The 27,988-nt window shown below is 43.6% G+C and overlaps 1 protein-coding gene across 1 annotated transcript; it reads left to right on the top strand.

Moving 5' to 3' along the window:
- CYBB (cytochrome b-245 beta chain) lies at positions 1–27,980 on the top strand. The gene is made up of 13 exons (XM_084843961.1): positions 1–69; positions 3,146–3,241; positions 7,915–8,025; positions 11,855–11,939; positions 12,772–12,917; positions 13,253–13,443; positions 16,331–16,460; positions 17,601–17,693; positions 18,625–18,878; positions 19,870–20,032; positions 21,367–21,513; positions 25,185–25,309; positions 26,344–27,980. Exons 1-13 carry the CDS (start codon positions 25–27, stop codon positions 26,468–26,470), a joined length of 1,713 nt encoding a protein of 570 aa, XP_084700087.1. The 5' UTR covers positions 1–24; the 3' UTR covers positions 26,471–27,980.
- Positions 27,981–27,988: the final 8 nt, after the last annotated feature.

Raw genomic sequence — 27,988 nt, 5'->3', positions numbered from 1 at the left:
GTTCTTACTCAAGCAGCCATCAAGATGGGCAACTGGGTGGAGAATGAAGGACTCTCCATATTTGTCATTGTAAGTACAATAAAAATACATTTTAAAGACTAGTGTTGTTACCATTGATTTAGTTTCATGGAAACCTGTTCAGCTGCAGAAGGTGCTTTAATAGATGGTTTAAAAAAGGCATGAAGTCTAAGCATGAAAAGCCTTACGGTTTTCAGAATGTTCCATTCAGATTCAGATGGTTTATTTCAGCCATAGACCAGCACATGTAAGCAGCCCATGTTCCATTAATTGCACAAACTTGACTGTGGAATAAGCCCTTTTTTAGTGGGGAAACGGATATGATAGAAAGCAGGCTTGCTGAAAGTCAGAGGTTTGGATCTGCCTTTAAAAGAATGCAGAAGGAATTATTGGCCCGTGTAGATTAATATTTGAACAGATGAGCTGAGCATTTAATAAGATGTGTATTTGTTAGATTTATCTGGTTTAGTCCCATCAAAATCAAACAATGGCAAAAAGATTTCATTGGGATGGGTAGGGAACAAGGCTGGGAGCAGAGACCATGGCATATGAAAGCCTTGCCAAGTTCTGATTGTGCACAAGATCCCGCCTTCATAACTGAGAACCCAAGTATGGCATGCTGCTAAAGCAACCATCAGGGGCTTGGATTCTGAAGAAGTGGAATAACGAATGGAATTCCATAATCTGCATTACACACCACACAAGAAATTTGTACTAACCTTCAATATAATAATAATAATAATAATAATAATAATAATAATAATATTTTTGAATTTGCTGTATAAATAACATTAAATCTACCTGGTTAATAAACAAGCTGAGCACTTTCAATTGATCATTATCAGACCATTTAAACTACTAGAGTTAAACAAGAACAGATAAAATGTAAAACCCCCGAAATTTTGAAACTAGTTTTGGCAAGAAGCTGCCCTTCTTTCAGCTTTAAAATGGCTATGACAGGGGAAGGAGGGTGGGTTTATCAGAACATGGGATGTTTTGCTGCTAACAAGGACATGGAGAAAGGGTCAAGAACAGGGCCTGCTCTGGGTTTGAGGGGGCTCTCAGCAATGTGCCGGGGGGGGGGGCATCTTCCTACATCAGTGGCCCTGCTCCTGCTTTGGAAGGCCCTGAAGGCTCATTTGGAAGCTGCAAAGTGGCAGCAGTGACGGGGGCAACAGTGCTGCTGTCAGTGTTTGGAGCGGGGGGCAGCTTGCAACTGTCATGCAACTTCCCCCAACATAGCAATACTATGTTGGGGGCATTGTTGGAAATCCAAAAGGCTGCAACCAGACCCAGCTGCCTGGAATGGAAGGAGGCTGGCAGTAAGTGCAGCTGTGGGCCCTGGTGGGGCCCCAGGAGCTTCCCAAGAGTGCTGCCTTCTGGCACCAAGCCTGGCTAGGAATAACCACAACATGGTTACACTGTGCATAGGCATCCAGAGTGGGGGGGGGGGCAGGGCAGGCAAGGGGCAGCATGAACCACAGTCTCCGGATTCCTAGCTTTCTCTCTTTTTTAATTTTAAAAAGCAAGACTTTAGCCGTTGAAGAGCATTTCCACATGAGGTATTTATTGTGCACTCATGATTCCTCACTCACAGTAGTTTGCAGGTGCTTTACATGACATTATCATCCTCCAGGACGTCTCCCGTGCTTTGCAACCATTATAGTGTGTGTTTTTTCCCAAGGAAGAAAGTCTGGTATTTCTGTCAATGGCAGCTTGTGTATTTGTGCAATTTGGCTATACCACAGCACCAGCTAGTGGTTGTGCAATGGAACACATCAAAAGGCAGAGAAAGAAACACACACACACACACACACACGGAAAAAAAAACACATGTAAAGGGGCAGATCCCACAAAGACTCTAGAAGCAGAAACCTCAGTAAAGTGGCAGATTAAAATCCTCATGTAGAAAAGCCTGTAGAACCCAAGATATGAGGCAAAATGTGCAGCCTCTATTCTGCCCATTCATTGTGTGAGAAACTAGCTTACTTCTGCCTTTCAGTGTTTGTTTGTTTTTTCCAGTGAATGAAATCATAGCAATGGTCAACACACCTCATTATCTGGGGAAGGAACTTCCTGGTTTATTTTTCAGCCTGGGGGGCAGAGTGGTGGTGGTGGGGGTTCTTCCCTTTTGGGAACTGATCGTCGCCTCATAAAAAAAAATAGTCATCCAGTCACTGTTTTGAAAGCATGCACGCATTAGATTTTGGGTGCCAGTCCCCACAGGGACCATAATATGTAGTGCAGTAGTTTGAGGCTGCTACTAGGCACTTAAATGCACTGTTTACTTAACCTTGCTGAGTCTCCTTAAACTCAATAGAATTAAGGTGGTTTAAAGACTGCAGACATAAGTGGTCTGTTGATAATAGATTCCATGTTTCTTCTTTATTTTTCCACATGGGGGTCATAGCCCATTTGACTCTGATTACCTCAGTATCCCCTAGGGCACCGACTTAAGTGTGGTTGCCTCATATTCATCAGCTCTCTTCAAGTTATTTATATTTCACAGAATATAGTGCGACCTGTAGTCATAGGTAGAAGACTCAAAGTCTTCCAATATCAATGGCACAAAAACACCATGCAAAGAACTCACACAGTCTATACCTCCCTTATTTAAACGTTGTTATGTACCACCATAAACCCTTGGTTCCCCAACAACAGAATGGTTTTACTACAGGATCACAAAGCAGGGGTGGGCAGAAAGTAGGTCTGGGCACAGCTGTAAATGTCTGGGTGATTTGCAGTACATCACAAGGTTTTCTGCCATGGCTGCCCTTGTGCTAATTGCTTATCTTTTAGGCTCAGTTTCCTCCTCTGTAAAATATGAGTATTAATTGGTTGTCTCTGTGCTGCTCTACTAGCCACATTGAGTTTTGTGTTACAATCCCTGGGGTGCATTAGCTCAGATGTGGATGTGTATTTGTATGTACAGCATATGGCTCACGGAGTGCAGCTGGCAATTCACTCCAACCCCCCACCCCAATTTTGCAACTGGCACTGATTACTGGACCGCAGGGTGGTGTAGTCAGGGTTCTGTAAAATGAACTAGATCCCACAAGCCTGAAGTCTCCCCACCCCTGTGACAGAGGACTGGAAATAATTTCAGACTATATATTTCTTCCTACAGATAGTGTGGTTGGGTTTAAACATCTTCCTCTTCCAGCACTACTACTTCGTATATGACCTTGGGCCACAATTCTACTATACAAGAGAACTTCTTGGGGTAAGTACTGGATATGTATTTACTGTATACTGTAAAGCAGGGGTGCAAACCCTCAGGACCAGGAACCAAATCTGGCCCTCCAGGGTTCCCTACAGGAACCCCCACCCCCTTCCCCCCAACCACTGATCATTTGGCGTTTTCCCAGCTTTTGCGCAGTTTTTACCCCATTCTAAAAGGTTGAAATGCCTCTCCTTACTGGCAGGAGGAGCTTTATGCTACAGTATGCTGGTGTTTGGGGGATTTTGGCCACACCCCTTTTACCTTCAGCCTTGCCCACCACTGGAATGCAGCCCCGGGGAGCTTCCCCGAAATGGAATTTGACCCTTGGGCTGAATGAGGTTCAAACCCAGCCCTTCAACCTCGCTTTAATAGACAATATGAACTAAATCTCCCATTCTAATCAGAGCCACTTGGAAGTGAGTCCCATTTTTCCATTTGAATTTATTTTGCATTTTGCTCTCCCTTGTACATAATGAGCAGTGCTTTTATTTGTTTAGGTTATCCATTAGTTGCTGTTGTCTGAAATAGCATCATGCAATAAATATTGCAGTGAAGTAAATGGGCCAATCTACATTGCACCCACCATTGCAATGAATTCGGTGTCCTGTCAAGTTAAACACTCTCACATTAAAATGTGATTATTCACACTCACCCATTTTCCCCATTGCAGTGCTTCATCGAATGCACGAACTCGGTTCACAATCGAGCGCTGTGCTGTTTTCCTGCGCACGCTTGTCTGATCTTGGATGCTAAGCGGGGTCAGCCCAGGTCAGTAGTTGGATGGGCAACCGCCTGGGAATCAGGCTTCCTGCATTGAGCAGGGGGTTGTTGTATCTCTTCAAATGAGACTAAGTTTTACCCCCTCCTATCCCCCGCTCCAGATGTTTTTTTTTAATTAAGGCATTATCCTCGCAGAATCGGGGCTTCTCCGCGATGTTTTTTTTCTGATTGAGGCATGATCTTAGAAGCTTCAAAGTTGTGAAGCTTCACAACTTCGAATCTTCGAAGATCATGCCTGAATTAGGAAAAAAAATCACAGAGAAGCTCCGATTCTGCGAGGATAACGCCTTAATTAAAAAAACAAACATCCAGAGCCGGGGATAGGAGGGGGTAAAACTTAATCTCATTTGAAGGGATACAACAACTCCCTGCTTAGTGTAGGAAGCCTGATTCCCAGGCGGTCTCCCATCCAAGCACTGACCAGGACCGACCCCTCTTAGCTTCCGAGATCAGACAAGCGCGTGCACATCCAGCCCTTTGCTTGTGGCTGAGGAAACGGGGGCTGCTGAGGAAGCTATGCGATCGGTAGCCGGAAGAAGACATGGGGCTATGACCGGATATGGTAGCAAAGGCGGAAAATCAGAGCACATTAAGGGGAAATATCGGGATATTAGGGTATTGAAAGCGGAAGCATGGAAGTGGGAAATTCCGGTTCCAGTTCGAGGCGGGTACTGCGTAGTGTGAAAGGCGGGCGGTGTAACCTCATTGGAAGCAAAAAAAGGCGGTAAGTGTAGATCCAGCCAATGTTACACACAGACCTAAGCAGGGCAAAATTTACAAAACTGAACACAAACAGATACATAAATACCTGTTGCCCAGTCTTAGTGGTCTTCTCCTGTTGTAACAGAAAAACTCCTACCTAACAAATAGTGTATCCCTTGAAATGCTGTAACTTGGTTTCAAATTGACTATTATAGAATACAGCTGGCCAGTATGTTTTTAAGCAATCCTAGAAGTCCTGAGACTTCCCTTAATTGATTCCATTTCCCTTTTTCTTCTCCCACTTCTTCTCAACACCAGCTGTCAAGTCAGCCACTTAGAAAGCTCTTTATTATTTGAAAATGATAATGGTAATATGACCAGGTCCCCAGACCAAGGGGGGATCTCCACGGTGTCAGGTTTAGTTCACTCTCCACTTTGCTGCAGCTTTTGTTGGAGTCGAATCTGCTCTATATGGGGACACACAGGGCTTGAAAGCCTGGATTATCCCAAAGCTAACCTGGGGCTCTCAGCAGCTCACACGGCAGTTTACCAAGAATTGTTTGGGTGGAGTCTCATCCATGTCATCACCTAGAGAGCCTGTTTCCTCCCACCCACTCCCTCCCACTCTTGCCTTGTTCTGTCTTTTCTGCTTTCTCTGGCCAGTGTATGTTAGCTCCTGCCTCTGCAACCTATGCCCGATCCCCCCTCCCATTTTTTTAAATTATTCTCCCTCTAAAGTAGCACAATAGCAAGTATAGGCACCTCTGTACAAATGTGCTATTTTGCAATAGCGCTATAGGGGTAGAGCTACTCCTGTTCAAATGCGCTATTTTGCAATAGTGCTATAATGCTATAGGGGGTATAGGTATTGCTACACAAATGCACTATTTCGCTATAGTGTGATAGGGACTTCTTTTAAATGCTCAATTGCAGGTTCCCCAATAACTACCTCCAGAATTGTGATCTTGCCAAGTATATGTATTCCTCACCCCATGGCATTTTTAGCAGTGTAAGCCTTAGTCTCTGATGCAGTAATGACTTTGAATGTCCAAGATCGATACAGTTTACAGTCCACAGGTGGCTGTGGTCGGTGAACCTGGAGTGCTTACTTCAGGTTCACAATGTCGTGCTAATGCACTATTTCAGTGTTGCGCTTTTATGCTTTACTTAAAAATAAAGTTAGAGGCTGCCCAGAGCACACCTATACTTTGCAGGGATGGCCACCAGAGTTCAGTGTTAGGCAAGGTGAACTAAGTACCGTGGGGTAGCTCAGAACACTGATGGCGAGCAGCGAAATGGCAAAAACATCGGGGAGACACAGGTGGGGAAAACATTGGGGAAACACCCCTTGACTGGGGTCAGTGAGGTTATGGCCAGGTGAAAGACACACCCCTGGGCAGGGCTATCATGCCAGAGTAAATGCAGAGGGTTGGTACACACCGCAACAAAAGCGCAGACAAGCTGAATTAAGGAAAACAATCGGACTAAAAGTAGTCTCAGAAAAAAAAGTTTTTTGGCCCAAAACTCTGGAGTGGCTGCAGGATGGCCATGATGTCATGAGCCCTGAATGACCTTCAAATGCAGTAAACTTACAGTAAATCACTCATGGAGACACCCCCCTGGACATGGGAACTCTTCATTCTTCTCATTCTTCCCTCTTCATTCTGCTCAGTTCTAGAGCAGGAGTGGGTAATGTGGCCTTCCAGATGTTGTTGGAGTACTACTCCCAGCATAGTCAATGGTGAGTGATGATGGGAGTTGCAGCCCAGTGACATCTGGTGGGACACAAGTTGCCCACCCCTGTTCTAGAGATTAGACAGCATAAGAAGCCAAAGAAGCAGAGTGACCTGGTGAGAGCCTCCCATAAAACAACATTTTGAGGCCCAAGGCAAATTGTCGGCTTAGGCTTTGCTTCTGTCATTTCCCAACTACAACTTGATGCTTCCTGAGTTGTGTAGGAGGCTGAAGCAAAGCTGCAACAGTGATGGGAGCAGCAGGGATGAGGGAGGAAGAAATGGAGGGAAGTACTAAGCATGTGATCCAGGGACATGTAGAGCCAAAGGGGTTATGATATAAAGCAGGGTAGGGTGTAGAGAGAGTAATTATTTGTTCCCCCCTTCTCAAACAGTTTATTAGCAAATAAACAAAGCGAGGGTAACACAGCTGGAATATAAAATCTACCTTGCCCATCTGCATGTGCAATTAAAACTCCTTTAAGTTCCCCACATGTGACAAAAAGAGACTACACACAAAAGGGAGGAAAATCCTGAAAGCATACTTGCTCATTCCAAAACTTGTGACAAAACTTTTACTTTTAAACTGAACTCTGCATGTGTGTGGGGATAATTTCAGAATAGGGGTACATTATGGTGATAGGAAGGAAGGTGGAGAAAGATGTTTGGCAGCAGCAGTGCATGGCCAAGGATGATGGGCACACACGGTGGGTGCTAGCCTTGCAGAGATGGCATGGAGGAAGCAAAGAGAAAGTGAAGGGGCAGCAATGAGACCAATATCAAGAACAGCCGGATCCTTAGGGTAAACCTTGCCTCTTCTCCCTGGGTGTGCACCCACCCTCCTACCCACCCCCATGCTGCTTAGGCAAGTCTTTGTGGCAGTGGGGCTGGTGGCCCTTTGGATAGCTCCCTTAGAGTTCTGACTGGTTCTGACTGAAACCTGGAGCGGATTCAGCACCCCACTGACATCGGAGCCACCAGCCCCACTGCTTTGTGCTCTTCTTCCTCCCACAGCTATTAATACTCACCCTTCTTCTGGCCCAGAAGGTGGAGCTGACCAGTGTAAGAAAAGGTTTCATTCATGGACTCACTTAAAATTGATTCACCCAACCAGTTGAGGTAACAATTATCAAAGAATATTCTTGCCCCCATTAGAGGTACTATATTCACATGATAAAGCTGTATCCATTATACCTGAGTTGCATTATCCTGTGTCAAACCTTCTTGTGTGAACTGGCATAAGACAGTTTGCATTCAGTGCTCTATCAATCCATTCAGCCCGATTCCCTTTTTTTGTCATGTGCATGCACATACATACATTGTGGCATCCTGTGCGTAGCCTCAGTGTTGGTGTACTCTGTACATGAGATTCAGATCCATTGGTCTTCTACTTTGGTTCCAAGGCATCCTTCAGCAAATGCTGTTTGGCTAATGATAATCCCACTGTCTTATGTTTAGCCTTACCTGGCACTGGCTCGGGCTCCTGCAGCATGTCTGAATTTCAACTGCATGTTGGTTCTACTTCCAGTCTGCCGAAATCTGCTCTCCTTCCTCAGAGGCTCGAGTGCGGTAAGATGCAGGAGTGTTTTCCATTGTTAGAGAAAAGTAACAGTCATCCTATGCTGATCGTGTTTGACTTTAATTCTATAATCTAGTTGGTAACCTGCATTGTGCTTGTTGAGGGCAAGTATCTTCAGCTTGGCACACACCCAATGTGGCACTTGTCTTGGAAACCGGGTGTTGGCTTGCTGGGAGCAGGAAGACAAGGATCCAATCAAAGAGGACTCTTTCTGGGTCAGATTTGGCATGTACATAATAGTGATTCTTAACTCATTGTTGAATTCATAGTGTTGGTGGTATGGAGAGAAATGTTTTTCTTCCTCTGCTCTCAAGCGCTCTATGTACACTGTGGCTATATGGGGGCTTGCCTTGAGGATTATGGATGGAGATGTCTTTGGGCAAGAAAGGGGGATTTTGAAGGGAACAGGGAGTTTGAGCCTTCATTACAATGTGAAATGGTCCTCAGATGATATTTATCTGAGATATTATTTTGGAATGTCAAGGGTGGCTTTATATTCAGAAATATGTATGTATCTAAGAAAACTATGTTGGACTGCTTTGACTAAATGCTTCCACAATACAAGATGGGTCATGTGTTTTAATGAATTCTTTTCTTTGGCAAAAGGAACTCCATGGCTGATTATTGTCTGTAGTGCTGTCCATGGCAGCATTTGTCTGTAATGTAATGTCATATGGACCCAGGACGTAATGGGAATCCAGCCATGGTGGTTCTGGCTAGGAGATACCATTCCAGCCTCATTATCTTGACGTAGCTTTATTTTTAAAATGTTTTTATTACTTTTGAATTTGTTAAATCTATAACCAAACTAAAGCCATGACATATCAATCAAGAAGCCATATTCAAGAAAGCAAACTTTCTCAGTACAGCAAAAATTACATCATTATCACAAAAATCAGTAGAACAGGGAAAACCATACTATCCATACAGATGATCACATAGATAAACAGTAGCAAGAGTTCTCCATGGAGCTCCAGCATAAGTGAGCTTCCCCATTCACTTTGGTGGTGGGAGTAAATCTGCCTATGAAGAGGAATGCACTTGTAGAATTAAGGAATTAGCCACAAGAAATCACTGGATTGGGGCAAGTGGCTTGGATCCAGGTTCTTGTCCACCCAAGAGAGCATTGCATGACCTTTGCTGGTTCCCCCTCCCTTTGCAGCCTCCAGTGCTACCTTTCCCACAGTTCTGGTGGTTCGCCCAACCCTCCGGAGCAGATTTTCAGGGGAGACTGCAGTGGGAGAAGTGAATCGATGAAGACATCCTCCTCTTGCATTCCATCAGCAGAAATGCTCCTCTAAATCGGTAGTCTTCTGTAGATGGAAGGATAACCATGGATTCACCCCCATGTGTCTTATTTGGTATTCTTGCTAAGATGGTATAGCAAAGGAAAGAAAAGGTGATGCACCATATTTTTCTTTTTTTAATTTTCACATTTTGAGCATCAACTTGAATTTGAAGGGATGCAGTATGTAATTTAATTAGTAGAGTTGCCTGGAAGAAGAGTCCCCTTAATTTTAGTGAAGTAAATTGAAATACTGTTGGTCCCAAGGGTTTTATGCACAAATGGACTTATACCAGATCCATCCAAGCTAAAATATGAACTTCCTTAACTGGCAAGAGCTTCCCTAAACTGTGTGTGTGTGTGGGGGATGGCTCGTGCTTCTATTATTGCGTGTTGAACTCTCCATTTTGAGGTTAATTTCACTTCTACTTTTATGAACAGGTGCTGTTTCTGACATGTATTTCATTACTGAGCAGAATAGGAGCAGCAATAGTGACTGGGTCAGCACCAAAGAGTACCCTCACACACACACAAATCTTCCTGTGGCTGTTCCTCAATCCTTACAGCACAGGGATGAACAAATATGTGTCTTTTAACTTTGTTTATGTATGTATGTATGTATGTATGTATGCGTGTATGTATGTATGTATGTATTTACTTACTGAGGATTAAATCCCACATTGCACTAGCAGAAGTCTACTAGCATGATGGGATTTCTCCCTCTCTGCTCCCCACTGCTGTCCTCTGCACCATTTTGCTTATGCATAATTTACATAGTTGCATAGTTCTGTATAATTTCTCATTGCAATGTGATTTAATTTATCTGGTATTATATGGTCTCAGATGGATCTTGTGTATAGCATGATTTGTCAAAAACAAGTCCTGACAGACAAATCTGATCTCATTTTTTGATCAAGTAACCTCCCTTGTAGACCGTGGGAATGCTGTAGACATCATATACCTTGACTTCAGCAAAGCTTTCGACAAAGTGCCCCATGATATCCTGATGAGCAAACTAGCTCCAAGTGGGTTAGATGAAACAACGATCCGGTGGATCCACAGTTGGCTACAGAATCGGACTCAAAGAGTGCTTATCAATGGGACCTTCTCCAACTGGGGAGAGGTAACGAGTGGGGTACCGCAGGGCTCAGTCCTGGGCCCAGTGCTCTTCAACATTTTTATTAATGACATGGAGGAGGAGGTGCAGGGAATGCTGATCAAATTTGCAGATGACACCAAATTGGGAGGGATAGCTAATACTTTGGAAGACAGAAACAAAATTCAAAGTGATCTGGATAGACTGGAGCACTGGGCAGAAAACAACGGAATGACATTTAATAGGGACAAATGCCAAGTTCTGCACCTAGGAAAAAGAAACCAAATGCACAGTTACAAGATGGGGGATATGTGGCTCAACCACACTACAAGCGAGAAGGATCTTGGAATTGTTGTCAATCACAAGCTGAATATGAGCCAACAATGTGATGTGGCTGCAAAAAAGGAAAATGCTATTTTGGGCTGCATTTATAGAAGAATCACTTCCAAATCCCAGGAAGTACTAGTTCCCCTCTACTCAGCACTGGTTAGGCCTCATCTGGAGTACTGTGTCCAGTTCTGGGCACCACACTTTAAGAAGGATGCAGACAAACTGGAGAGGGTTCAGAGTAGGGCAACAAAGATGATCAGGGGACTGGAAACAAAGCCCTATGAAGAGAGACTGAAAGAACTGGACATGTTTAGCCTTGAGAAGAGAAGACTGAGGGGAGATATGATAGCACTCTTCAAGTACTTGAAAGGTTGTCACAGAGAAGAAGGCCAGGATCTCTTCTTGATCATCCCAGAGTGCAGGACACGGAATAATGGGCTCAAGTTACAGGAAGCCAGATTCCGGCTGAACATCAGGAAAAACATCCTGACTGTAAGAGCAATACGACAATGGAACCAATTACCTGGGGAGGTGGTGGGCTCTCCCACACTGGAGGCCTTCAAGACGAGGCTGGACAGCCATTTGTCAGGGATGCTCTGACTTGGATTCCTGCATTGAGCAGGGGGTTGGACTCGATGGCCTTGTAGGCCCCTTCCAACCCTACTATTCTATGATTCTATGAAGTTGAAAACCACAATGTACACCATCATTAAATATGCCAGTTTCAGCAAGCTTAACATATAGTATTTATTTTATGTAATAGATTTATATACTGCTGACCATATTTTATTTGTTTGTTTGTTTGTTTATTTATTAAATTTCTTAATCACCCAGTTGGCCGGTCACCCAGCCCCTCTGGGCAATGCACAGTAGTACAAACAGTCTAAAACAGTAAAATTAAGCATTAAAATATCATGTTCTAAAAATACGCTAAGCCACCCCAAATGCCTGCCCGAACAACCAAGTTTTCAATGCGTGGCGGAAACTCATTATTTAAAAATATATCTAAGCAGTTTCTCTGTTGAAGATCTCTGTTATTCCATTATTGAATACATACTGAAACTTTGATATGTCAAATTTGTTCACACTTTCTCTTTTGATTCAATAGTGCTGCTCGGTGCGTGTCAGAAGACAGTTGGATAGGAACCTCACGTTTCACAAATTGGTGGCCTGGATGATTGCCCTCCATACTGGTGGGTGCTTTGAAACTTTACATTTAGGACAAAGTCTCATTGGTTTCAATGAACGCAAGGCTCATATGAGTACAAAGCATTTGCAGGAAGGGTTCAGAAAGTGAAGGGGAACGAGCAATCTATATGGGGATCAATTTCTCAAAATATAGGGGCTGGGATGAAGAGAAGTGTGCATTTTATAATGATGATGACATTTCTTTCTTGAAGGCCTCATTTCACCAGGACCTGTATAAAACATTAAAAACACTGGACAAGAATATAAGTCTGCAGACTTACAATTAAAAGAAAAAGTAAAAAATTAAAAAGAAAAAGGGAGGGAAAAAAGCATCTGAATATAAGTTCTTATTGGGGTTTATTCTACTGTTTCAATGCTTTAGTGCTAAATCTGAGTTATATCGGAGGTGGGTTTTTTTTTTCTTGCCCTGTCATATGCCTTCACCTCTAAATGCACTTGTGCAGTCAGTCTCTGAAAGTTCTTTTTTCTCATTTCCTCCAAACACTCAATCATTCATGAAAGTCCAGTGGAAGCAAATGGAACTTCTAAGTATGGATATTGAGGACTGAGGTGTAGGTAAAGCCATTGCTGACAGCTGTGGTTAACAACGGTTGAAAGAGAAAGAATGATGGATACAGTTTAAGAGCCATAGAATATGGAGCTATGTCTGTAAGCCACACATGTCAACAAAAATTCAATTTTACATTTTATGGGGAGGCCTCTGTGCTCAAAAATGAAGGAAGGAGTGTTGTAAGTTTGAAAAAACAACAATCCTGCTTTTCAAGTGTGATTTAGCTCATACATTACATTAACATATTTTCTACACTTTTTTTTTAGCCATCCACACAATTGCACATCTGTTTAATGTAGAAAGGTTGGTGGATGCACGTAATGAAAATAACAAAAACATTAAGATGGTGCTGTCTGATTTGGGAGATCACGAACATGAAACCTACCTGAATTTTGCCCGAAAGAAACTTCCGGTAAGCAGCTGCATTCTTGGACAAATAGTCAAATAGTGATTGTTTTCAGAGAGAGAGAGAGAGAGAGAGAGAAATTAATTTTCCTCTGCAATTGCTGGGGGCCCATTATGATGCTTTTTCTTATGGGATTTTATTCCCTTAGCTCAGAGGTGGCGCCCACCAGGTATTGTTAGACTCCAACTCCCATCAGCCCCAGCCAGCCTGGCCAATCATTAGTGGTGGTGGGAGGTGGCAGGTATCCACCAATACCTGCCTTAGATGTGTTTTACGAATGGGAAGCTATGCAATTCAGTTGTGATAGATTTGATTCTATTGCCATGTTTTTCCTTCGACAGAACCCTGAAGGTGGCTTCTATGTAGCATTCACAACCTTGGCAGGCCTCACTGGTGTTGTCATCACACTGTGTCTAATATTAATTATCACATCTTCCACTAAAACCATTCGAAGGTCATACTTTGAAGTATTTTGGTTCACCCACCATCTGTTTGTTATCTTTTTTGCTGGGCTTGTCATTCATGGAGCTGGGTAAGTGTCTGTATTGATTCAAATACACCACTAAATCTTTAGAGTGGTTACTGTATCCGAGAACTGGGTCAGTCACCTGTTCTGGATGGGGTTGTCCTCCCCCTGAAGGAGCAGGTGCATGGTCTTTATTTCTTACATTTCTATACCACCCGATAGCTGAAGCTCTCTGGTGGCGCTCCTTGATCCAGCACTATCACTGGAGGCACAGGTGTCGTCGAAGGCTAGGAGTGCCTTTTACCAGCTTTGGCTGGTAAGACTCCTCTGGCCATTCCTGGCCATTGTTAGCTCGACTGCTGTGGTCCGTGCATTAGTAACCTCTACATTGGATGACTGCAATGCCCTTTATGTGGGCCTGCCCTTAAGGTTGGCTCCGAAGCTTCAGTTGGTGCAGAATGGCGCAACTAGGTTGCAATGGGAGCTCTTTATTGCCAGCATATTACATCTATGCAGAGGGAACTGCACTGGCTGCCTATATGCTATCAGGCCAGGTTTGAGTTAAGTACTTTCGAACAAAGCCCTAAGCAACTCAGGACCAGGATACTTCAGAGATCATCTGACCTGCCTGTTTGAATGCTGCACCCATCAGGAGATACCCTCGTGGTGGTGCCTAAGATACCAGAGATCCAGTCCACCATGGCTCAGAATAGGGGGTTCCAGGGAATGTCACAGTGCCCACTCCCAGGAACCTCCTACCAGGACATAATAGACAGGGACCAACCCTTCTGAGTTTTTGGCACCTATTGAAAACTTGTTGCAACAAGCTTTTCCAGAATGGTAATTTTGTCTTTTTCCTTGCAGTCATGCTACTGGGTGTCATCACATGAGGCAGAAATCCTGCACCCCCAGTGGGCTTTCTTCTGCCAGTCTTTCCAGCATCACAACTACACTTGCCGCCCCCTTCTGTTTTTTCTTTTTTTTGGCCATTTCCCTTGTGCGGAAGTTCCCTATGTTCCGTTTATACAGCCATTAGATGGCACTGTGACATTGCGGCGATATCGCGTGTGTTCCCGGAATTACACATCCGCTTTAATGGTGCTGTAATTTATGACTACATTATCAGCGAGTTAAATCATTGCAGGATAAACCTAAAAAACCTCAGGAGTGGCACCAGAGGATGACAACGACATGAAAAGGACCCGCAAACTTCCATTGTGACCCACCACGAATGCACAATAAAAGCCTCGTGTGATGGCTCCCACTGTCTCTTCTACATTTTATACAGTATTTAAAAAAATATAATATAAAATAAAATAGTTTATAAAACGTAGAAGAGACAGTAGCATGACAGCAAGGAAAAAGACAAAATCACCATTCTGGAAAAGCTTGTGTATCACTTAGAAATTTCTTTTATTGTAGGCAATGGACCAACAGGGGATTATACCCCTTTGCAGCTCTAATTATCTTGAATGAGCAGAATAACAATTGTCGAGAGTAGGGATGGCCAGCTTCTGTTTTCTTGGGGTCCATAAAGCATTTTGCCACATACCTCTGCTCTTTCAGAAGTGCTCCAGTACCACCACCTGTTAGAAGGAGCTTGAGAGTTATAGAACATATATATTTGGGCATGGGCAGGGCATTATCCACAAAATCCAGACAGAAAAGTGTCGCTATCTCATACACATCTTTAGAAAACAAATGTATGGCTATTCCAAATGAATGCAACAGTGGCCAAATTTTCACCAAACCTTGAATAACGCTTGGAAAGGGAGGCAGATAACATTGTTTTGCAGGACAGGTTCAGCTCATGGACTATCAGGTATTTCTCCTTTGTCATGAACAAAACACCTTACATGCTAGTTTCCCTTTTATCAAATCTGTGGGTAATTATGCCAGAAAGCAAAAAGGAGACTCAAGGACCAAAACTGGCAGTTCTGAATAGAGGATTAGTTGAAATCCATGTTAGGGTATGGTACCTTTTCCCCCAAAATGCTACATTTTGATTTATATTCTCGGGCCAACAGCCTATGAGAATGAGAGCACACATGATGGAGAACAGAACTTGCAAGGGAGATCAGATGGGCTCATGTCAGTACACCCAGCTAGTCAAGTTATACACATATCAAGGACTTGCAACTGTTCCCAAAACAGCAGAAGAGGATTATAATTAGTCCGGCTCTAGCTGCCTGTCCACATGACCCTATCTATTATGTCACTACCTCAATTTCTGGAGTACATATCTTGAAAATGAATACTGGCTATATGCATTTCATGCTTGTCAATTAGGAGTGGTCAGATCTACAAGGCAGAAATAAATCTAGCATCCTTTGAGATATTGTAGATTGGGAAGAAATTGCTGAAGCTTTGATAGCAATAAACAATATATCTGATGATGACTAGAGCTGGTTTCATGTTGCAGGGAGACTACAATGGGAAAAGAGGTCAGTGTGATAACGAGATATTGGCTTTCTTGAAATGAGCCATTATCCAAAGCAGAACAGAGGGGAGTATCCAATGGTACTCTTACACAGAGTAGCCCCATTGAAGTGAATGGGTCTAATTTACATAGGACTACCATTGGATATTGTCCATACATTCCATGTATGTAGAACAGGGGTACACAACCTTTTTGGCCCTAGGGGGTGCATTGGGCAGCAGTCACACACACACAAGCCTGTGGTTTCCCTTGCTGGTGCTAGTAAGGAAATCCTAGGCTTCATCTTGCTAGAGCTAGTAAGGAAAACCCCAGATAGTGCCTCCACGGTGGGGTCTGGTGGGCGGCCACCAGAAATGATTTGGTGGGCCGCATGTGGCCCTTTTCTTTTTCGGGGGGCACCCCTGCTATACAATACGCTGAAGACATTGATGTTATGATATCAATTTAATTGCTGTTAATGTTTATTATTATACATTTATTATTATTGATATTGATACTTACTGTTATTCCCAGACAAATTGTACGTGGACAGACACCTGCTAGTTTGCGTGTTCATGATCCAAAGAACTGTTCCGACAAATACACCGAGTGGGGGGAATCACCTTTATGTCCTGTACCACAGTTTTCTGGAAATCCTCCTATGGTATGATCTATTGTTTGTTTTTAAAAATACAGCCATTAAGACTATTGAAGATCTTGATGCTAAGTAGCCAGATTACTACTAGAAAGGGTAGGACTAATGTAATAAGAAGATAAGGACAACCCTGCTGAATCAGACCAATTACCTGTCTAGTCCAGCATTCTGTTCCACAGTGGCCAACCACATGCCTATGGGAAGTCCACAAGTAGGGCATGAATGCAATACCATCCTCCTACTTGTGTTTCCTAGCAACTGTTATTCAGAGGCATACTGCTTATCTTCCATGAATTCGTCTAATCTCCTTTTAAAGCCATCTAAGTTGGTGGCCATCACTACATCTTGTGGTAGTGAATTCCAGCATTTGACCATGTGCAGTGTGAAGAAGTACTTCCTTTTATCCATCCTGAATCTCCCACCACTCAGCTTCATGAGGTAACCCCAACAACTGAGGGTCCAGAGCCAGATGAAGACTTGTTGAAAGATAGATAAACAAACAAACAAATGGTATGTATTTTCAACAGTAACTCCGAATGTTAGACACAGGGCAAGACCTCTCTTAACAGGAATAGACTTTAGAAATTAGCCAGTTGTGGTTGAAGTAACTTCTTAAACTGATGAAACACTCACAAAAGAAGAAGTTCTCTTTTTAACACTGGGTGTGGTGTAATGAGCCCTCTGAATTCAGTGTTGAAACCAATTCCCGAATACACAATGAAACCATAGATTTATTTTACAGAATGGGCATTTCTGCACCAGCCTAAAATCCTGCATTTAAAACGGGGCTTTCTGCTTCCATTTTAAATGCAGGATCACAACTGACTCCCTTTACATGTGCTTCCCCCCACCCCCACCCATCTGAGTCTTCCATTCTCTTTCATTGATCTTGCTCCTCTTCTTGCCGCTTTAACTCTTTTCACGGAGGAAACTGAAGCCGAACACAATGGGGTAATTTGGTAGCTCATTATCTGAGATCCATTTAAAAATGGAACAAAGGGCATTTAGTGCAGGACGGTCATGGCAGGGTCACTGCGTTATGTAAAGAGCCCGCAAACTTCTGTGAAGGAGTAATCTATCACAGGATAAACGCTCCATGTGATGAAGCTCAATATCCTTGACTGCTTATTCTTCTTTTTCTGTTGACAGACATGGAAATGGGTAGTGGGGCCTATGATTCTATACGTCTGTGAGAGGCTGGTGCGGTTTTGGCGATCGCAACAAAAGGTTGTTATCACAAAGGTAGGAGTCACAAAAGCAGCTTGCTTGTTTCGTCTCACTCAAAATGGTACTCATCAGCAATTACCTTGTGGTTAGTATTCCCTGGAGGACCTGAGTCCCAACGCTGGGCTGAAGCTGTTAAATGAATTAAAATGTCACCAACCATCAGTGAAATTAATAGTCATGGGCTGAATCCAGATTTGAGCTGGATCAGCTGCTCTGGCAGAAGTGGACTTCTCCACCCTGTCCTTCCCACAGTAGCCCCTCCAGCCCCCTGAAAATGCTATACAGAGAGTCAGGAGACCCTGCTGAATGGGGTGAGTTATATTTGGGGTTGGGGGGAAGAGGGGTGAGCTGTGAGGTGGAGGGTAGATCTCCCCAAAATTGGACGGAGTGACCTTCTGTGAGTGGAGCCCTTCCTCTTGCAGACAGCAGATCCTAGATCCAATCCTGTATATAAAGCATTTCTCAAAACAAGTTCCTCCAGATCAGAGGTGGGCAACTCTAGGCAGTCCAGGGGCCATTTTTATCCATTGGAACCCCTGAGGAGAGGAAGAAATAAAATAAAAAATTGCTAGTTTGCTGCCAAAATTCACTGGCAAACCACCCCATAGTGCTTAGTTGTGCTAAAACAGACACATTTATCTTGTTTGCAAGCTGACTTTGCCATTTTAGGGTTCTGTAGGGGCTACGGAGTGCCATTTTGTTTATATATATTCATTTTGGGATGTGGTGGCAGCAATGGGGGGCTGCATGTTGCCCACCCATGTTCCAAATATTTTTGTTCAAGTAATTCCTTTCTGGATGCAATTAATACCACGTAAACAGACTTAGGATTTTAAGAGCCTTTTTATTAATTCCGTCCTTTGCTACATGTGCACAGGCCAATGCAAATCTTGACCATCCCAGCTGGTTTTATGGTGTTCTCAGAGCCATCCTTCTTGTGTCATAGGTTGTCACTCATCCTTTCCAAACGTATGAACTCCAGATGAAGAAGAAGGGATTTAAGATGGAAGTTGGGCAGTACATTTTTGTCCAATGTCCTGCAGTGTCCATGCTGGAGTGGCACCCCTTCACCCTGACGTCTGCCCCTGAAGAGGACTACCTCAGCATTCACATTCGTGTCGTAGGGGACTGGACAGAAGGCTTGTTTAATGCCTGTGGATGTGACAAGCAAGAAATCCAGGAAGCCTGGAAACTGCCCAAGTATGTACAGAATATATAAGGTCAATTTTGCAAAATGTCAGATGTTATCCTGAGAACCCTGTGGATTGGCTTAAAATGACATTATGCAAGTAGTGGCATCAGCTTTACCATAGAGGGTCATGTGTGGTTGTGCTGACCCACATAGCCCCTAGGAGTTAAAAACGGTTCTTACCAGCTGGCCACCACTGTCAGAATGGCACAATCAGCCTTACGTGGCCCAGATGTGTCCTATTACTGAGGTTGAGTTCTAGTACTGACAAAAGGAGATGAGTGCAACAGTGCTTGGATCCTTACCCAAGATTTTGTAAGCCACAGTGTTAGCACAGAAGCCCATTGGAGCGGTCCATCAGATGACTAGGCTTAGTGGTAGGTCTGTTAAGGAGAAGAGAGCACAGCCATCACAGCAGACTACAAATTAGCAATGGAGGACAGGGGGAGGCCATACCCAGCAGACTTCTAATGCTACTGTAAAGTTATGAATGCCAAAAATAGATAGAAACATTCCCCATTCTACCTAATTAATTAAAAAAAATTATCAGCCCTCTGGCTTGGCCCCCGTTGCTTTAGGCTCCACCCGCCTCAGGAATGTGCCCCCTGGAACCCTTCCAAGACAGCAATTCAGCCCTCAGGCCCAAAATGATTCTGTTTCCCTGCCTTAGTTCTTTACATCACAGTTATTTTTGGTCCTTGCCTGTTTATAAAACTCAGCTCACCAAACAGGGCACTCTTGCAAGGTGGGCTCTGACTAGCACAAGCCTCCCCAACATCCCTTGGCTTAATTTAGTAGGTGCTCTGACTCCTAATCCAGTGAGTCCTCAAAGCAGACTACACCCTGTCTGTGCATACCAGATATTCATGGACCAGGTCCACCAGGTAGAACTAGCCCCTGAATAGATACTGTAAGGTTGGCTTTGGCCTGGATGACTATTGCATCATTAGAGCATGTATGAACCAATCACAGTTATTATCAACTATACTCTTACTGTTCTAGGATAGCTGTAGACGGCCCATTTGGCACCGCTAGCGAAGATGTATTCAGTTACGACACCGTGGTGTTGGTTGGAGCTGGCATTGGGGTTACCCCTTTTGCATCAATTCTCAAATCTGTGTGGTACAAATACTGCAATGATACCATTAACCTAAAACTCAAGAAGGTATGTCCCTGACATGTCCCCAAGAATTCAACACTTGTTTCCTAGCACTAAACAGTGCATAAGAAGAGGGATTGAGAAGTACGTATATAAAGACAAACTCTGGGCTTAATCCAGATGTACCTCTGTGCAAAAAAGTGCTGTGAACAACTAAGACTTCATGCTGTTATTTGATGTGGATGCACCTTCATATTTATGTAAAACTGACAGCAGAGATGTAGCCATTTTCCCACTCTGCCTGCAGCATTTGTCCCATTTGCTCACACACAGCAGCATCCTGTATCATCTTATATGCACATGGACATGGAGGGCTGATCTAATAGCAGTAAGATCTATTGGTGCATCAGACTGCTGCATTGGGACAAATCAGCATATTGGTCATCAAATACTTCAGATCAGAGAGTGACAGCCAGAAGTTAAACTTATCTCAGTTTCCCATTTGTTGCTTCTATAAAGCGAATTATACAGCTTGAGCTTTGCCAGAGGTTACTGTAGAAAAACTAGTTTGTGGGAGCAAAGGGATAGCAAAGAACATTCCTAGGAGAACAAGGATTGAATTCATGCTATATAGGACCTTAATACACTGCAATTGAAAGCCAAAGGAGCAAATGGGTTAGTATGTAGGGATGTGTGAGAAATCCACAACGGAACCAAATGAGTTCATATTTTTATTAATCCGACCTGTGGATTCTGCAGCGGATTAGTATTTCCCCTGTTGGGCAGATTCTGTGGACTTGTGGACCAGTTTTTTAACCTTTGGGAATTTTGTGCAAATTTCATCATAGAAAAATACACAAAAATTTAAAAAGCAGCCAAAAATGTGTTTTCCCTATAGGCTAAAGCATGACAACGCACATTTCTGGGGAATTTGCACATTTTTGCATGTGCAAATTTGCACAAATTTGGAAACTAAAAAAATCTGATTCTGTCGATGGGCGTATGACGGAATGAAAGGTGCCTGACAATCTGTGAAACACAGATGGAACAGATTTTACACAATCCATACGTCCCTAGTGGCATGAAATATTTTAGGGAAGTGCTTACTATCCCTCAGGTCAGCTTCACCCTTACTTTGCCTGGGAGTTATCCTTCATGCTGCATGAGAGGAATGTCTACTCATCATCACCGTTTCATGGTGCATATGAAATCGGCTCACATTTGAGGGATACCTGTCATTCCTAGCCAATGAAACTTGGCCATTGTTATAGCTAGTGATCATCACAGATAATCGAGAGTAGTATCTTTGAAGTCTTCAGGGTTTAGGAAGAAAACAAGGATTAATCACCCAACTAAACATGATGTAATACTATGATCATAGTCAATCTTGTCCCTTCCAGATCTATTTTTACTGGCTCTGCAGAGACACACATGCATTTGAATGGTTTGCTGACCTCTTGCAATCATTAGAAACTCAAATGCAGGAAAAGAATAATCCAGAATTCCTCAGCTACAACATCTATCTTACCGGCTGGGATGAAGCTGTGGTAAGCACTTGCTGGAGCCTTCTCAATGCAGTTGGATCTTTGACCAGATAAAGCAGCTATTGCATACCTCCCATATGTATGAACAGGGCCCCATTCTCGCAATGACTTCAGCATATGGTGACCATGTGAGATCCAGCTTGCTCCCAGTCCATAGTCACCTGGTCACTTTGGCTGGGTTCAGATGACATGCTAACCCATTGAGGGTCGCATTTGGGAGTGACCCACAATGGATTAGCATGTTGGGAGGGGGAGTTGCCTGTCCACAATCGGTAAGTTACCCACCCTCATTACCCACTCTCTGCAGAGTGGGTATGGGGTCCCGGGGTGGTTTACCATGTCATGTGTCAGGCTTTCCATTGATAAATCCAGGCAACCATAGACACAGCTTCCTAGAGTGTCCAGACGTTCTGGTGATGCTCTAGCCCACATGGCTGAACTTTATGGTCACAGTCACGTAGCGATGTCTGGAGCAGCCAGCACAACCCTATTCCCACCGTTGTGGCCACTGAGATATGCAGCCACAGCAGTAGGAGGACAACAACAGAACCACGTAGAAGGGATGGGTAAGGGAACCATGCTGCCGTGTGTGTTTCTGCAATTGTATGGCAGGCAGTTACATCATGGTTCCCTTACCTCTCCCCGTAGTGTGGCTCCGTTACCCACCCTTCTCCCGTGATCAAGCGAATGCACCCTTTTACTGGCTACCACTTATTGGATCCTATTTGAGAGATGCCACTACAAATATTTGAAAGGGACATTTACAGAGGCACACCAAAAGCAAAATCATGCATGTGGAAGCAGGTCACATGACCAGCTTGCAGCAGGCCCAGAGCCAAAATAGGCAAGCTTTCCCCCATGGCCATTTGTCTCAGTATTATTATTATATTTAAGAACATTTATATACTACTTTTCATTTTCACACAAAAATCCCAGAGCAATCCACAACATAAAAGCATAACAAAATAATATAAAATCAGTCAATAAAACAAATAAAATATGTCAACTACAATAACTGGGGGCAGGTGGCAGTACTAATAATCATAGAATCATAGAATTGTAGGGTTGGAAGGGGCCTACAAGACCATCGAGTCCACCCCCTGCTCAGTGCAGGAATCTAAGTCAAAGCATCCCTGACAGATGGCTGTCCAGCTTCATCTTGAATGCCTCCAGTGTGGGAGAGCCGACTACCTCCCTAGGTAATCGGTTCCATTGTTGTATTGCTCTGATCAAGAGAATGCCTGAGTAAACGGATGTGACGTTCATTGTCAGTGGAAACTCTCCACACTAGGATCTTGCCTCATTTCAGTGGGCAGATAATTTCACATGGTGGGCGCCCCAATGGAGAAAGTCTCCCTGCATTGACTGTGGCAGACTTTGACTGCAGGCTTCGTGCACTGAACAGGGGGTTGGACTTGATAGTCTTGTAGGCCCCTTCTAAGCCTATGATTCTCTGATCTATGATAAGGGCTAAACAAGAAGCAAGGCAATAAAGCAAGCAAATGTGCAAGCACACAGGTTTCAGTCCCATAGGGTTCAGCCTAAGGCAGGAGTGGTCAAGATAGCAGGCAGAGGTCAAAACACAGTTAGGCAGTCAGATATGTTACACAGTCCAGAAGCAGAGTCAAGAAGGAGTCCCAGGATCAGTAACATAGAGCATCAATCACAGGGCACAGTCCAGGAGGCACAATAGAAGGCACAGGAGCTGGAAGAACAGTGTTGTTTCCAACACTGGCTAGGGAGACACAGAAGGCTTTTAACCCCAAAGCCCGCTGAGCCTCACCCAGGGCTCACCTGCAGTACATTAGAGTTCTCTGGTCAGAGCCCTACTCATGAGGAGTCACTGGCCTGTTGCTTGAGGCAACGATGCTCCTGGAGGCAGGGGGTTGCTAAGCCTCTGACTCAGAGACAGAGTCCCTCCCCCTGATGGGGATGGACCTGCAGCCATCTCCCCTGAGGGTCCAGGCTCCTCCTGGTCTGGTGAAGTGGGGTACTGTCCATTTCTGGGAGTTCAGGCTCTTTCTCCCATGAGGATTCCTCCAGTGGGGGCATGACACTCCTTCGCACCACAAACAAGTGAATATCAATAAACCATGGAACAGTTGGCACATAACGGCTGGGGAGAAGGCACTCTCGCAGTGATTTATCAAAAACAGAATATTGTACGGCTCTGAGAATAAGCCCTTGCTCTTCAGAATACTGTCATGCACTAGCACCCTGACCCCTCAACCTCATAGGGTCCCTTGTCCTCAGAAGATGGGGCTCCAGAGTTAACAGTTCAGGAAAAGGATTCAGTCTCAGAAAGGCATCACAAGACTGGAGCCAGTTCCCAGGAAAGATCCCTGGGGTCAGCTCCCTTGCATTACAACTCTGGCCATGAGGGTGCTAGCATGCCACAGCCACTCCCATGTGCTCGCAGCTTGAGGCTGCTAAAACAGGCCAGGTTCCTTTAAGAGACAAAACCTCAGTCAGTGTGAAGGAGGAGCCAAGCATATAATAATGTGGCCAAACTCTTATATAAAGCTCACTCTTGCGCTGCTTCTTGTTAGAGCAACATACAGACAACCCTGTCTAGTTCCTCGCTCCAGTACTGCTCAGAGCTTTCTGTGGTACTGATTTCTTCTTCTGTTGCTTCCCTGTGAAACTTGACTCAAGCTGACCCCTGCTAAAGATCCTACCCATAGCAGAACCCTGCAATCCAGGGTAGGGCATTGAGAGGGCAGGGCACCGAGAGAACCCACAGCCTGAAATAGTACAAATAAAGGAGATGGTGTAAACAGGCACCATTGCCATGAGTGGGGAAAAGGTTAGCATATTTATCCTGTGGAAGCAGTGCACAGTGTATGTTTGTGAGTGTGCACTACAAAAGGGTATATTGTCATAAAAAGGAAAATAGACACTTTCCGAACATCAGGAGGAGATGCACTCCACTTCTTGTCTCTTTCCCATTAACCCCTGTCCCATCAGAATTAGGAAAACAGGCATAGTATATTTTTTACCTGAGATTGTTATTAATGTTATCTTCCTTAACACGGTGTCAGATCCATTTTTTAGTTTTCCTCCCTCATCTAAGACTTGTAATATTTAATATTTTGGGAGATATATGCCACACTTCCTTCTGAGCACTGTAATGAGGCTTGTCTTTTCCTGGGAGAAGAAACATATGAACTTGGAATGCAGGCTTATGCATGACAGCTGCAAAATAACTAGGGGAAAAAACTGCAGTTCACAAAGAGAGGGTGGACATCTCACTTTTTTAAATGAAATCTCTTCAGTCCATGGCTGCGATCACAAGGTTTTCAGGCTATTCTTTGAAAGTTATGGATTGGATAGGGTATTGAAAGGGATCCGTGTGATGGTGACTGAGATACAATTAATACATCCAGTTGGGGATGCAAGGCATTAAAGGTCATTCCTGTTGAACTGCCTAGAGAGCTTTGGCTATTGCGTGGTATAGAAATGTAATCAATCAATCAATCAAATGTTGGCCCCTTCCTCAGTTCTTCCAGTCTCATTTGGAAGAGTTTATTTGCTGGAGCTCTACTGTGTTCATTTGTTGGTCACTTCTATGTTAATTTGGGAGTATCCCTGAGAACAATTTTTCTCTTTCTTTTTGCCACCTACTGACCTGACATCTTTCTAATTAAGGACATTCTTTGTCTTCCTTCTTCCAGGCTACTAATATTGCAATACGTCATGATGAAGAGAAAGATGTGATCACAGGCTTGAAACAGAAAACCCTGTATGGGAGACCAAATTGGGAGAATGAGTTCAAAACCATCTCAAGTCAGCATCCAAGGTAATTTTGTTCTATAGTGCCCATGAAGAGTGGCCTCACTTGTGCGACTTATATATTATTCTATGAGTGGGTCGCTATCTTTGTCTTGACATGGGCCCAGTAATGGATGGGTCCAGTTCATACTTGGTTCTTTGCTGACTACTTGCAAGCCTGAAAAATCAAGCATTGATCTCCTTGCAGTGAGCTATAGGATCATCTGAATCCACATTCTCCAATGAATGTTTGAAAAGCAGAATCACCCATTGATCAGGGATGTGAAATCCCCGGCCTGTGGAGCCTCCTTGGATTCCTCCATGGGGTGAAGCTTGGATTCCAAACCCCACCCCCTAGAGAAATCAACTGCATCTGATACTGGAAAATATTTTCCAAGCCATGTAGAGATCATGACAATTTACTATTGCATTCCCCATCAACTTACTTTTTTGTGCAGTTAGGAAAATAGGAAGCTCACTAATGCTGAGTCAGACCATTGGCCATCTAGCCCAGGGTTTTTGACTCGACCCTGCCTGGCAGTTGCTCTCCAGTCTTACCTGGAGATGCCTGGGATTGAACTTGGAACCTTCTGTATGCAAACCCCGTGCTCTGCCACTGAGCTATAGCACCTCAACACCATGTGACAACTTGTATATTTGAAGCAATATGTTTTCCTACAACCAGAATTGCTTCAGACAAACTTATCAGCTAAGGTACTTCATGCTACCAGCTCTTAGCCATAAAGTGACTTTGTTGAATGATGAGAGACTGAATGATGTGAATGCATGTGTGAGTAAGCTCCTAGCTTTCTAACTTCACTAAATCAAATCCTGGTCTCACTGAAGACTAGAGAATGCTTCTATTGTTGCCAGTATGCATTACTGTATATTACAAAAGCACTAATACTCCTTGCGGGCATGGGAGTCTCCGGTTTTAAAGTGTGGTAACATTTGGTAGTGTTATATGTAATATTTCCAGGGCAGTTAAATTCCCACAGTGGCCTTACTTAAATTATATACCATCTTAGGCACCTGTAACGTTGTAATTTCTTCTGCCATCAGTTCCAGGATTGGTGTGTTCCTGTGTGGACCTGAAGCCTTGGGTGAAACCTTAAATAAGATGTGTATTAACAACTCAGATGCTGACCCACGAGGAGTACACTTCATATTCAACAAGGAAAATTTTTGAACATACATGTACCATGAAAGAAAGAAAAAGAAAGAAAGAAAATAGCAAACCTGCATTTTTTTTCTTTTTGTTCTGGGTTTGGGCACTATGGATCTGAATTTTGCTACAGTAAATTCCTTTCTCACTGGAATTCTGCTAAAGGTTCCAGGTCTGCTTGCATTGGCTTCTGCATTCTGTATAATTTTGCCAAAACCTCATTCCTCATGTTAGACTATCATAGGCTGCAATCCTAATACAATGAATAAGCATCACTGAACTCAATAGGACTTAAAATAGTGGGCATGCATAGGACTGAACTCTTAATTGGGAAGTTCTATCCTTACGCCTTCAGCATGATTCGTTTGGGTGTACAAAACCACCTCTAGGGTCATAGCTAGAGGCTGAAATCTGATGTGCATGTTCAAACGCTTTAATGACCACTCAGGAATATTCCCCTGCCTTCAGTGCCACCACACTCTCTCTAGCTAGTGCAGAAGAAGACACTTTTCCATTGGTCTGCCTCGGAGAGTGGCCCGTACTGCTCTAAGACGGGACTGATATGCATTCCTCTCATAACATGGTTGGTAAGTCTGACAGTGTGTAACCTCTTGTCTGCATTACCTGCCAGTTTCTTCACAGTCCATCCCCCACGCCTTCATTCTCCAGTGCAACTGCTGAGGTCAGGAAAATGTTTGTCATTCTCACCAGTATGTGTTTTTCTTTAGAATGCCATTTATATGTACACCAGCACAAGCACATAGTGATGAACACCTGACTGGCATCAGTGAGATTGGCAAGGCTTGCCCCAGTCTTGTCAGTTTCACTGGTATGTGGCAGATGCCTTGGAAAAGGAGGAAGAATCAAGTAAAGAAGCCATGCGTGCCTGCCAATAGCTGCCAAAGAGACACTTCCATGTAGGGAGAGGAGATGTGGGGAAAAAAAAAACCATTCCCAAATGTGCACAACTCCACAGACAACATGGTGGGTGCTGGACTGAAAATGAGCTTCAGATAGAATGCAACTGTCCACAGATTCCACAAAATACACAGGGAGGATGAAATGCAGTTGTAAATCCACTTTAGTGAATAACCATCAATTTAAAAAATAAATAAATCATGATACAAACACATTTAAAACCACATTTCTGTCTTTCATACATGATTACCAGCAGCAGAAGAGAAGCTCAAAAGCACTTTTAGTGCCACATTTAAAATCCACCCAATGCTATTAAAGAAAATAGTTCCAAAATGAAACCAATTGCTTAAGATGCGGTTTATGTTGTTGCAGGGAGAAGGCGAGAAGGAAGAGGAGATGGATGTAGGGATAAACAAACCTGCTCAGTCCAGCAGGAAAGTTACTAGCAGCTTTGTGTGCAGAAAATTGCACCCTCCCCATCTGACTTCCTAATTTGTTATCTAAAAGGGATTTTCCAGGCCCTTCAGTTGTTCATAAGAAATGGTGAATAATTGCACTAATGTGATATAGAATGCTTTGTATTTACGTGCATTAAATGAGCACATTAAGTATTTTGAGTCTGTG

Source organism: Heloderma suspectum, chromosome 3 (genome assembly GCF_057233095.1).
Source record: "Heloderma suspectum isolate Gila_16-S chromosome 3, 16-S_ref, whole genome shotgun sequence".
NCBI classification, from domain to species: domain Eukaryota; kingdom Metazoa; phylum Chordata; class Lepidosauria; order Squamata; family Helodermatidae; genus Heloderma; species Heloderma suspectum.
This window is presented reverse-complemented; position numbering and strand designations above follow the sequence as displayed.

Excerpts from the sequence above, each read along its gene's own strand:
- CYBB (XM_084843961.1), top strand. The coding sequence starts at position 25 with ATGGGCAACTGGGTGGAGAATGAAGGACTCTCCATATTTGTCATT. Across the intron at positions 3,242-7,914 it reads ATACAAGAGAACTTCTTGGG|CCTTACCTGGCACTGGCTCG; the intron begins GTAAGTACTGGA and ends TCTTATGTTTAG. Across the intron at positions 21,514-25,184 it reads CCGGCTGGGATGAAGCTGTG|GCTACTAATATTGCAATACG; the intron begins GTAAGCACTTGC and ends TCCTTCTTCCAG.